The 13,182-nt window shown below is 37.5% G+C and overlaps 1 protein-coding gene across 6 annotated transcripts in view; it reads left to right on the top strand.

Annotated features, from left to right (window-relative positions):
- ETV1 (ETS variant transcription factor 1) overlaps positions 1–13,182 on the top strand; it is a 95,753-nt gene that overhangs the window by 38,236 nt on the left and 44,335 nt on the right. For all 6 annotated transcript variants that reach the window (XM_059932820.1, XM_059932821.1, XM_059932819.1 and 3 more), the window contains one exon: positions 12,336–12,465. In XM_059932820.1, coding sequence (XP_059788803.1) covers positions 12,336–12,465 — 130 coding nt within the window. The remainder of the gene's footprint in view (positions 1–12,335; positions 12,466–13,182) is intronic.

Genomic DNA, 13,182 nt, shown 5'->3' with positions numbered 1-13,182 from the left:
GGCCTTCTTCAGAACTTCTTCATGCTAGACTGAGAAACACCAGGTATTGTTGGCATCTTCCAAGTCAGCTAGGAATAATAATAGATACTGGTCAGCCTTTTCCAAGACAGTATTGTCCATTATTTGAAAGAAATTACAGAATTACAAGGTAGAGAAGTAATATTAATTTTTGTAACTGTATAGGTCTCAACGAGTATCCATATCAAAGCACAATGGAACAATTTCTGCAGAAGAGGTATCTTCTGTATTTATAAAAGGTCGTAAGTAGGCAATTGATGAAGTAGGGCAGTTTTTGAGGGGTGTGGGTTTGGGTGGGCATCTTGATTCAGAACTTCATTTCAGTTTATTAGATCTGTTTCTCAAATAGCTGCAGCTTGTTCAGGTTTGATTCCTGCCAGCTGGATATGAAGTACTCTCTGTTTGGGCTCGCTGTACAGAATCTCTTTCCAAAAAAATAGTGTCGTGCTGCTTTCCATCTACTGGACCAGTAGGGGAAGGAAGATCTGATTTGAAGCCAGTGCAGAATGCAAAACTGATTAGATTTGGATTGTTTTTACATTAGGTCTTCTTTTCCCTGTTCTTACCCTTTTCCAGATGGAAGAACCAGTTTCCCACCAGGACACTTTCTCCTGGCAGTTAAATTGTGAAGGTGAGGATCATTTAGCACCACTACTGCTGAAGTACTGTTATAGTAGGATTAGGCTTTAAAATTTAGAGGAATGAATCAACACTGTCCGAGGTCTCTCTATTTTTAAATTAATGGTGCTTGTGATGCTTTTAAACTAGGAATATAACTTTTTGTCTTTTGAGTCTGCTTTTTATTTTGTCAACATAATAACATTACTTTTCATCATCAGCTGGAAAGAAGGTGGTCCATGAAATGCCTTTTAAAGCATCAAGTGTTTTAAAATGTTAACCATATGTACACCTTTCTAATGTGCATTATGCACCCTCCTTTCTTGAATATAGTAGATTACACCCAATTTTGCCTTTTCTTGGTGATTAAGTCTCATTATGAATTTCAGTGACCACCATTTGCTAAAATGCAGTAATGCCCTCAGGGATTATTGAGGTGCTTAGAGCTGTGTGGCCTCAGAATGTTATGCCCTCTGAATTCTTGCATCAGATTTTTACATTTTTCTTTGACATCAGTAAGCAGGTACTTACACCCAGAGTTACATTTTAGAACTACAAGATTGCTTAGTCTGATGCTTTCGTTTTGGAGATGAGGAACAGAAGCCCAGAGAGGTTGCACACTATGCCTGAGGTCACACAGCTGGTTAGCAGTGGGGTAGGAACTAGGTACAGATTACTTGACTCCTTATCCAATGCTCATTCTGCCAGGCCACACTGTTTGCTTTTTCCTTGTGTCAAGGTACCTTCCTTATAGATTCTTCTCCATGTGTACATTTTTTGTTCTTGAGTGAGTAGTTGACTTGACATACTACTGTGAAGTAGTATGTGTAGTATGTGTGAAGTTTCCATGTGAAACTGAAACAAGATGAAATAGAAAACTTAGTATGGTAACACTCTAATGGTTGAAGTCCCGTTCCTATCATTGGTCACTTTACTTTCTTGAGTTTCAGTTTATCTTCTGTGAAAGGAAGTGCTTGGAGTAATAATGGTAATAACTAACGTTTCCTGAGTTCTTACCACATGCCAGGTACTATTCAAAGTTCTCCTGTGCATTACCTCATTTAATTCTCACACAAACCCCATGAGGAAGGTCTATGATAAGCCCCATATTACACAGGGAGAAACTGAATCCTGTAGCAGCTACCTAGTTGACCAGAAGTCCTTAAGCTAGTAAGTAGCAAAGCCAAATTTCATCTCCACGCTCTTAGCCACTGCTGTTATGTTTCTGGGTGATCTACGTGTTCTCTTTTAGCTGTCATGTCTAAATATTCTGGGTTTGAATCATAACAATGCCAATAGCTAATATTATTGAGCACTTATGTACTTTACACGTAGCGTCCCTTTTAATCTTAACAGCAACTCCACGAGGCAGGTGCTATTATCATGCCCATTTTATAGAAGAGGAAAGTGAAGTACACAGAGGCTTGCCCAGTCTTACAACTGGTAAGTAACAGTGGCAAAATTTGAAGCCAGGCAGATTTAAGTACTTGTTACCTTCACTGCTCTGCCCTATTGCCTGAGAACGAGTACTTGAGTACCTAAGCCAGAGCGTGTTATGAGTTTTGTAATAGTTATTTTTGCTGATTAGAGGTAATGTGTGTGTGTGTGTGTGTGTGTGTGTGTGTGTGTGTCTGGACACATGCACATCCACATCCACATGTGGAAACACACTGACTAATGATTTCTTAGCTATGTGTTTGATGAGGTGTAGAAAACTCTCATGCCAAGCATAGAAATGAGGGAAGTGAATTTAGTGCCAGAGATAATGGGGTGTGGAGTGGTAGCGATGGTGGGAACTGTGACAAATAGGAAAACACGGGTTGTGGCCAAAGGGGAAGCTGATATAGGGCTCAGTCAACTGCTGTCCTATTTTTCAGGCTGGAAAGTGGATTCAGTGTTGCTGGATATTGTGTTTTTTTCCTAGAGAAGCCAGAATTTTGGATTTTTAAACCAGAAAAAGATTTTTCAGCTGATTTTAAATGATCACAACTAATTGAAATTATTTGAAGCCACTATGTGAATCAAACAGAAACACTGGCAACCTCTGGTTTAGACCATCAGGACTGCTAGATAAGTGACCTTCAGATGAATGAGAGTTGGTTGCATCTCGCTATCACCACTGGTTTTTGAAGAGGGAGGGTTCCAAATCCAGAATACTTGTCCATTCTATTCTGTCTATTAAGATGGCATAATGGTAGTCTGCGAAGTAGAGAAAGTTGAATTATGAAGTGTACTTTTAAGAAATAACTGTCTTGCGTGAGGCTTTACTCTGTAGACTGTGAGGATTCCTGGCTTCTGATTTTGGCTCTGTCCTCAGCACTGGTTTCCACGTCTGTAGACACCACACCAGATTCTGGATGGGGCTGTGAGGTGCAGGATGACCTCCGGGACTTTTTCAAGCTCCATCCCCTCTTTTGTTCGGGTATGTACACCCCTGGCAGGACCATTCAGGAATCCCTGCAATGGAGCGTGCAATCCCTGTTACTGATAGGAGGAGTTTGGTATTAGGAAAAAAAGTTTGATATGCCCTTCTGAGAAAAGTGTGGCTTCTCTGAGATTCAGTTCTGGTTTCCAAACTGCCCAGGAAGTTCCTTGCATGTGCTGAGCATTTACTTCTGGGAGCAGTGCAGGGGCAGTTTGATGACTGTTTGCCTTCCTCCAATTAAAGTAGCTCCTCTTGTTTATATTTTTACCCATAGGGCATCCACTTAATGATTCCTTTAGCACAGAGGTTTCTGAGTACAAACGCCGGCTCAATCCCTAAAACTTGATCATATCTAATGTTTTCAATTTAAAAATTCTGAGATTGATAACAAGAGGTGAGAGTCTCCCTTACTTTACCTTTGTGATTACTACGGAGCAGCGTTCTGTTGCCAAAATAACATCAAAGGACCAACTAGGTATGGGATCTATCCCCACTGATAATATTCCTTTAAAGAACATTGTATCATCTTTTTTGATAACTGCTCTACTCATAGAATATTCTTTCAGAAAAAATATATATCAACTTGCCGTGCAGTGGTCTAAATTTTTGTCTCGGAAATATTGTAGGTGAATCTATTTCCAGATGCTGCAAATAATGGAAAATCATGGAAAGTGGAATCAGGGTCTCTGTCCTTAAATGTGTTTCAGTTTGCATTTTGATAGCAGTTTAGAAATGTTATCGCTTGTTTTGTCACAGACATAATTCACATCTTTCTTCGGGCACTGTAAACAAGAGAAATGGTTTAATGGCCCCATAAAGGCACTCTGCTGATAGCTGAGATTAGGCCCTTTAGTAATGGATGTCGGTGTGTGTATGTGTGAGTGGTATGTGTACACAGTGGGGGTGGGGAGGGCTTGGAAGAAGTAAATGTACTGGAAAAGAATCTTTGAGAGGCTCAGATACAGCAGAAGTGCCTGCCGATTTTCTGTAAGACTTGGAAGATGGATTTACGGAGCATGTGACACTATTGTCTTTATTTGTACACAAGCCTTCCCCTTTGCTTCTGGAATTTAACCTGGTACTAATTGAGGTCATTGCCACCCATTTATCACCTGAAATTGAAGTGATGTTAACTTAAAGTGAATGCTTTTCATCTAGTGAGTGTATTCCCAACTATATATATTTGTATAAAAGGCTACATGCATTTTTCATGCCATACTTGTATCTGGTCTTAAATAACCTAATTTATGTATACCATTTACTTTTTCCCCTTTTTACAGAGTTTTTTTTAATTTGCTGCTATAGCCAAGTGAAATTATTTTACAAACAGTTTTGTGTCCACAGAATGATTTGTTTTGACTTCCTCAGCTATATTTTGTAGACAAGTGTAAAAAACTCTCTGCATTATACATAACCATGGTCTAAGTAAATGCCTTGAAATACCTCAAAACACATAAATTTCTAGTGTTTTAGAGCCTCAATATCATGTCATTTTTTTCACCATCTTTTTTGTGTATATCCCTTTAAATTGGCTACACAGGGCTGTACGCTTGATCCTGGCAGTCAGAGTAAACACAGGGTTAGTGAAGCAAAATTAAATATCCGTTGTTAACTAGTTTAGCTGTTCCCTATCACTAGCAGGGGTCACTGTGCCAGATCTTTCTCCTTTCTCATTGCAGACCATAATCTAGACTAGGGATCAGCAGACATTTTTTTCTGTGAAGGGTCATATAGTAAATATTTTAGGCTTTGTGGGTCAAAGTGTTTCTGTCACAAATATCCCATTGTTACTCAAAGTAGTCCTAGACTACCTAAATGAATGGGTAGAACGGTGTTCCAATAAAACTTTATTTTCCAAACAGGTGGGAAGCTGGATTTGACCCATGGGCTGCAATTTGCTAACCCTTGTTCTAGAATACTGTACAGTAGACTATTCTAAAACAGACTTTTTGAGCAGACTAGAAATCGCAACATCAAACCCAGGAGACTCTTATCAAGGCTGTAAATTCCCAGCTAATATTGATTCAAAAACTACAGATGAGATTCAAAGACATAGTTTTGTTTACAGAAGAAGTGGTTAAAAATGTGACGTGCTTCTCTTTGCAGGGTAATTGTTTTGTACGCACAGAAATTACTGCTCTATTTCACTCTTAGGATAAGAGTTGGGAAGAAAGCAGAGTGAAAGGTCAGAGCTAAGACAACTTATCACTGTTTTTTACGTTCACGGTCCACATAGAGAAGGGGACCCATCACTTGTGACATTTTGGTTATCAGAATCAAGGGGAAGCTTTAGATGTTGGATAGCAATGTTTTTCCTTCAGTGGAATATGAGTGGTGTGAATTTTTAAATGCCTTTGGCCCCAGCAATAAATTGAAAGAAGGCAGAATGCCTAAAAGCAAGCATGAATGCTCTGTTTTCATTTAGATACAAGTGCAAGAATATATTATTAAGGTCATGTATGCAGAAATATGCATAGCATACACATGAATTGATCCAACTTAAAGAAGACTGGCTAATATATTTATTAGAACTTTTCTTAAAAAAACAATGAAATAAAGCTCTAATTGGACTTCTGTGAGCTCTTGATGGTTAGGACTGTGCCTTACTGTTCAGCTTCTTCTATAGCTCCACATTCCCTGCCCCTTAGCAACTGGCATAATGTCTGCGCTGTAGTAAATGAATGAATTAATGAAGAAGTAAATGGATAAAGAAACATCTGATATAATGTTGTAGTGGTGCTCATGCATGAAGGAGATCTTAAGTGTGCTTATTCAAAAATACATTTGAATTGTATGCTCAAGGGTTCAAGAGTTGCTGCCCAAAGCCCATGGCTTTAATTCCTAGCCTGTTATAAGTTAGTCCTAGGTCTTTAGTTGGACATGAAGCTTAGCTTCTACATGCCTTTAAAAATTTTTTTTGCAAAATTGGAATGCTAATGTCCTTATCTTGAATGAGGAGAATCGAGAGTTGGTGAAGATTCTTTGAAAACTTTATAATACTATGTAAATTTGAGTCTTTTTTTAAAAAAAGCATTATAGCTGGTGTTTTCTAGCACTAATTCCAAACTCAACCAGAGTTCAGTATGTTAACACCTACAGTTTAGCATATTATCTTTCTTAAATTTATATCATGTTCACTATAGAAATATAAACAGAAACTCAGTTCATAAGTTTCATTGTTTATTCTCCGGACTAACATGAACCAGTAAGTCATAACATGGTCTGTTTTCAATTTAGTGGTACCAAAAAATACTCCAGGGTCATGATTGTTTAGGAAATTATTCTCCTATGAGCAAATTTTTAAATTCATTATCTCCGTCTCTAATATTGTAGGTGTTCACGTATGACTTATATGTCTACCCTGAGCCAAAGACTTGGTTGTATACCAGCACTGTTGCATTTGCAAAGCCAAGGGCATTGCTGTGCTCCAGGGGAATGATGACAAGAGTGGGCCTCTGGTCAAAAATGTGGGCAGAAAAAAATGGAAGCCAAGATGATGCCTCATAGTTCTAAAATGAAAACAATCCCTAATCTAACAGATACTTTACGATGAATACCATAACCCCAAGTAAACTGTGTGAATTAAGAAGTGGTTAAGTTTATTTTGGAAGTGCATTTTTTAATGTCCTGGTACTTTGGAGCGCTTACATTTAACCATTAGAGGAACTCAGTCATTGTGAGTCAGCCTTAAGATGTGGTTTTAAAGGTCAAGCCTCCATCAAAGAAAAAATGCAAGATGCATCTCTTGAGAGTTCTCTTGGCTTCTCCTCCTAAAAATCTGATTGTCCAGAGGAGTTGCAGGTCATAAAAGTTTGCATGGTAACAACGTGTTTGAGGAAGACGGCAGATTTCGTAGATAAATGATGTGAACTGTCTGAAGTCAGGGATAAGGATATATTATAATATCACTGGGAACCATCACTTCTTTGTAAATGAAATGAAGGAGTTAACTCACTTGATTTGATACACTTGAAGAAGGAAAGATTCACTTTAATTAAAACTACAAACAATGCCGATGCCTGTAGCCCTGGTTCCAGAGCCAGCCAGGACGGGACAGTAAGCGAGATGAAATGTACCTAAGCAGCCTTGGCAGCAGGCTGGAGCCATGTTCAGCGAAAGTAATTTAATTAGTGTTGATCATGACTCCAGATGATGGTGATTTGATAAGGAATAATTTAGTACTTAACAGCCTTTTACATGCACCAACTCCATGTGGGAAGGTAAAGCAAATTGCACAAAATGAATGTGCTGCTTCCACTTGTGACTGTGCCAGTGAGCTGGAAAACTGCCTGTTCACAGACGCTCAGGCTCTCAGCCCTGTGATGAAATACCCAACACGGTCTCAGCTCAGCCCTCTCTGGTGGGAGTCTCTGTACTACCCTTACTGAAGAATAATAAATAAGAGAAGTCATTTTTGTGGTCTAAAAATCTCGAGGAAGCAGAAAAGTGAAAATGAGGAAAATAAAGTAGCTCTGGTTCTTGTGCAAAAGATTGACACTCTTAGGTTGGCTTCTTTTTTCCCCTCAACACAGCAATTAAAAAAAAAATCCTAGCATTTGGCTTACGATTAGAAAAAAAAAGTCATGATTTCAAGGGCACACAGTGATTAAGAGGCCCACACATGGAGAGAGTAGGGGAGCCCTAAACTTCTTGGAGAACCTGTGAGAATCCTTGAGTGTTAGTATCTAAGAAAAAGGAAGTCATTGTTAGTTGTTTTGAAAACGTCTTTTCAAGTACTGGACCTGTTTCAGTGCAGCACCCACTGGATCCAGGTGTTGCCAAGCATCATAGTGGATTTGAAATTTGCCCGGTTATGAGAATCACCTAGAAAATTTTATAAGATACAGAATCCTGATCTATATACCAGCTTTAGTGAATCAGTTTCTGGGAACAGGGTATGAGTTTGCTAGGGCTGCCATAACGAGGTACCACAAACTGGGTGGCTTAAAAAATGGAAATTTATTGTCTCACAGCTGGAGGCTAGAAGTCTGAGATGAAAGTGTTGGCAGGGTTCTGAGGGCTGTGAGAGAGAATCTGTTCTATGCCTCTCCCCTAGATTGTGATGGTTTGCAGGTAATTTTTGGCGATTCTTGGCTTGTAGAAGCATCACTCTAATCTCTGCCTTAATCTTCACATGGTGTTCTGTGTGTCTCAGTGTCCTAATTCCCCTTTTGTACGAGGACACCAGTAATACTAGATTAGATCCCACCCTAATGACCCCATCTTAACTAATTTTCCAAATAAGGTCACATTCTGAGGTGGGGTTAGGACTTCAAGATAAAATTTGGAGGGGACACAACTGAACCTGTAACACATGGAGTATGGGAATGCCTGTTTTTTGGGGTTTTTTTCAAAATTTCCCTCGGTAATCTGATGATTGGCCAAATTTGGGGGTCCCCTGTTTAGGGATCTACTTGCCTCTGATAGCACTTTGGGAATCCTTATGTTCTTTCTTCGAAAGTCACTTCGGGAAACTCATGGGGCCAGTCTGAAAGCACTAGAGCTCCAGATGGTGTATCTACAAGGATGGGTCATGCCTTTTGCTTCTAGGTTGATATTAATGGACATTTTGATAGGAGGCTACTGTCCTGCTAGCAACCATTCCCAATGGTACCCCAGACTTGTCATTCCTCCCGTGAGTCATCTGGAATTATTTATTATGTGAAGTTGAAGCACATTATCAGATGTCTGTGCTGGAAGAGGAGGCCACTAGACATTTTCAAACATCTTAATTTGTATAGCATTGCTTGATGCTTCTCATACTTTTAAATCTTTTTATGGAGATACCCATTCATTACAATGCAAAAATCTTAAGTGTATAACTTGATGAATTTTACATAGGTATATACTCATATATACACCGCCAAGAGCAAGATATAAAATAATTACAGCTCTGTAGTAGGTTACTAGTGCCCTTTCTCAGTCATGAACACTCCCGTCCACCAACAGAAGGAGATTCGTTCACTATCCATTAGTTTGGTCTGTACTTGAAATTCATATACTGTGTACTCTTTGTATACTCTTTTGTGTTTGTCTTCTTTTACTCAACTTACCATCTGTGAGACCATCCACGTTTCTGCGTGTGTCATCAATGTGTTCCTTGTTAATTCTTGTGGAGTATTCCATTGTATGAATAAGCCATATTTTGCTTATCCATTTTTCTGCTAATGAACGTTGGAATATTTCCAGTTTTTGGTATTATGAATAAAGCTGCTATGAACATGTACTTTGGTAAACATATTCAATCCTTTCTCTTTGATATCTACCTCAGAGTATAGTTACTGGATCATAGGGGAGATTTATATGGAGACTTGGTAGATACTTCAAAAAGTTTTCCAAAGTGTTTTTGTCAGCTTATACTCTTAGCAGCATATATAAGCAGTTCTTATTGCTTTAGGTCTTCTTCATATCTTGGTAATGCCAGTCTTTTTCAGTTTAGCCGTTCTAGTGGGTGTATAGTGAAAACCTCATGTGATTTTATTTGCAGTTTCCTGATGAGTAAAAATGCTGAATACTTTTTCATATATGCTTGCTTTGTTGCTCATTTGTTTGTTTTGTCATTTGGGTATCTTCTTTTATGAACTGCCCGTTTGAGTCTTTTGCCCGTTTTTAATTGGGTCTCTTGTTTTCTCTTATTAATTTGTAGCAATTCTTATTATGTTGAATATGATTTCTTTGTCAGATCTTTCTATAGCAAGTATCCTCTTGGTGTCTGTAGCTTAGTGTCTTGATGAAGAGAAGTTCTTAATTTCAATGAAGCCTAATTTGTAGATTATTTTCTTTTATGGTTAATGCCTTTTGCATCCTGTTTACTAATCTTTTCCTACTCTATGGTCCCAAAGACTTTTAAAATATAGTAATGTTGAATATGGCAGTCTCTGGTATGTTTGATATTTTGATAAATATGATAAACTTTGCATCATACTAGCAATTTATTAGCTTTTAAGTTCTTATCCATTTTCATTCATATAATTTAGATCTCATTTCTCAGGTATAATGATTTGTTACTTAGTTGAATGGCAAAGTGAGTTCCTTTGATGTTGCTACTGCTTTTTCTTAGGAAAATATAAAACCTACTACTTAATCTAAAGTGCTGAATTAAGGTATATACATTTTGTTGTATATGTTCAAGCAAGTAATAAACAGTGGAAAACTATTTGTTAAGAAAGCAACAGATGCCTGGTTAAGATATTACAAGATTGCATGATGCAATATTTGTCATTCTAAGAAGTAGCACACACACACACAGAGGGAGAGAATTTTCTTATAGAATACTACTTTAAATATTTTGTGATTTTTTTCCCCCACATTTCATCTTGCAAATTCAGGTAAAAGTAAATAATGTAATAAACTCCCACCTATCCATCAGTCAGCTTTTAACATTTATCAACATTTTTCTATTTGATTCTTCCCTCATACATTTTTTTCTAGAGTATTTTAAAGGAAATCCCAGAGCTTATTTTTTATCTGTAAATATTTTATGAAGCTTTAGCTTTAAACCTTTCTTTTTGGTACAACTGCCATTTCATTATCACATCCAACAAAATTAACAATAATTTCTTAAACATCTGATACCTAGTCCACATTGAAATATATCTTATTTGTTGGAAAGGTGTCTCTTTCAGTTGGTTTGTTCAAGTCAGAATCCAAACAAGTCCTCACGTTACAATTGATTCTTGAGGTTCTTAAGCCTCTTCTATCTTAACGTTTTATAAATTATAACTTTCTGACTTGGTAAAGTTAATGAACATACGTACCCTTTGAATATGAAGAGACATGTAATTTCCCCTTTGTTTCTATTCCTCTAACTCTCTACTTTGAGTAGGCATATTAAACACACATTCAATTAGAAAAAAATACTTTGAAATAGACCACTCAGCGAAATAATTGTATTATTATTTATTAAGTGTTCCTTAGGCAACTAATTTAGGTGAAATTTGTTTACTTCTGTTTTCTACAGTGTTACAGATGTCTCTTGAGTACCAGAGAACATTTTTGTCAAAATTATGTGCTTATATAAACAAATAGCATTTATTTTCCTGGAGCTTGGTAGCTCTTGATATCAATTTCTTATACTAAAATTATATATGACTTTCAAGTTAGTACAAGTTCATAATGCTGCAATATCATAATCAAGATTGAATGGCATCATAAGCCACAAAGTTTCTCTTGTAGTATCTTCCTTTATAGTATGTACACTTAATATTTTGTTTTAATCCCAGGTTTTATAGGACTTGGAGTAGCTATTCACAGTGTGTCCTTCTTGTGTTTATCCTTGGTAATTCATACCTGTGCAAATTGTATGAAAATAAAATTCATTCTCATGTCTATTTCCCCCTTATCTTTCTATTCATTTTCCATTTATACTAAAACATCAGTTATTCTGAGGATCTCTAATATGCATTTTTTCAGTTTCATATAGAAGAATAAAAATATATAATCTTATTTATTTATTGGTTTGAAAGCTATGATTCCACCCCAAATATACATATTTCTTCATATTTTATGATATTGTCTTTATATTATATTGAACAATAATGACATATGACACTAAGTCATATGAAAAAGGAGGAAACATCATTTCATATAGAATAATTGTTTTGTGGTAGATTATATATGAAAAATAACTTTAACATATTTCTCACAATGTATCTTCACACTTCTGGTAAGTAGTTAGGCAAATAGTTTTATCTGTATTTTTATATATGAGCGCTGGCCTAAAAAGAGGTCGAGTTTTTTGTCCTTTTGTCCAAAGTATCATTAGTTACCCTGAGAACTGCATGCATCTGGATTTTCTTTCCCATATCCAGTTGTTATTCCATTAAACCATTACTATGGGTGCATTTGAGATATTTTCCTTTCAATAATACTTAAAATGATGTTCCTGTCTTCAGTTAATTCTTGGATAATCAGTTGTATTTTTTCTGCTTTAGTCATTGGAAACCTTTCTGAAACGTTTTCAAGCTTACTTTCTGAAAACTGAGCTTCTAGTGTTGTCAATATCAGCTAAGCCAATTACAAGTAGTTCATTTGACTTTAAGTAATGAGAGAGAGTTGAAGCATGCATTTCGTTATGCAATAAAAGCAAACAATGAGTATATGGAGATTCTCCAGAATCTTTTCTTGCATGAAATTCATCCAATGTGATTTTTCTTATGTATGAAAGTTAATATGAAATGTTAGTGACATTTTAACCAAGAGGAGTAGAACAGATTAGTGTACTTAATTCCTAACTGTATTTCATTTTTGTGGGTATTTGTGTTTTGTTTTCTAGTGGCTTTTCACGGCCTCCCACTGAAAATCAAGAAAGAACCCCACAGTCCATGTTCAGAACTTGGCTCTGCCTGCAGTCAAGAACAGCCCTTTAAATTCAGCTATGGAGAAAAGTGCCTGTACAATGTCAGGTAAAGCAATCAGGTGTATAGAGAAGGCCTGATGGTTCTTATTGAAACACAATTCCAGCATAATATAAAATCTCAAGTCATATTTTATGAGTTACATCTTCAGCATATAACAAGCTAATTAGGTTATGTGTTTAGCAGAACTCGGAAGGACCATTTACTGTCTGATTACATACTTTCAGAATCATTTTAATTAAAGGTCAAGTCAGAGACCTATCTTTTTTTTGGGGGGGGTGGTCTTTGTTGCTGTGCGCGGGCTTTCTCTAGTTGCTGCAAGTGGGGGCTACTCTTCGTTGGGTTGTGCAGGCTTCTCATTGCAGTGGCTTCTCTTGTTGCGGAGCACGGGCTCTAGGCGTGCAGGCTTCAGTAGTTGTGGCATGCGGACTCAGTAGTTGTGGCGCACGGGCTTAGTTGCTCTGCGGCATGTGGGATCTTCCCGGACCAGGGCTCGAATCCATGTCCCCTACATTGGCAGGCAGATTCTTAACCACCGCGCCATCAGGGAAGTCCCCAGAATCATTTTAAAGCAGTCATTTTTATCCAAATCATGAGTTGCTTTTCTACTGTAGTGGTGCACTATGGGATTGAAAAGAGGGTCTGGGGACTTCCCTGGCTGTCCAGTGATTAAGAATCCGTACTTCCACTGCAGGGGGCACTGGTTCAATCCCTGGTGGGAGAACTAAGATCTTACATGCTGTGCGGTGTGCCCAAATAAATAAA

Source organism: Balaenoptera ricei, chromosome 9 (assembly GCF_028023285.1).
Source record: "Balaenoptera ricei isolate mBalRic1 chromosome 9, mBalRic1.hap2, whole genome shotgun sequence".
NCBI classification, from domain to species: Eukaryota; Metazoa; Chordata; class Mammalia; order Artiodactyla; family Balaenopteridae; genus Balaenoptera; species Balaenoptera ricei.
The sequence above is the reverse complement of the archived record's forward strand: the minus strand, read 5'-3'. Positions and strand labels throughout refer to the sequence as shown.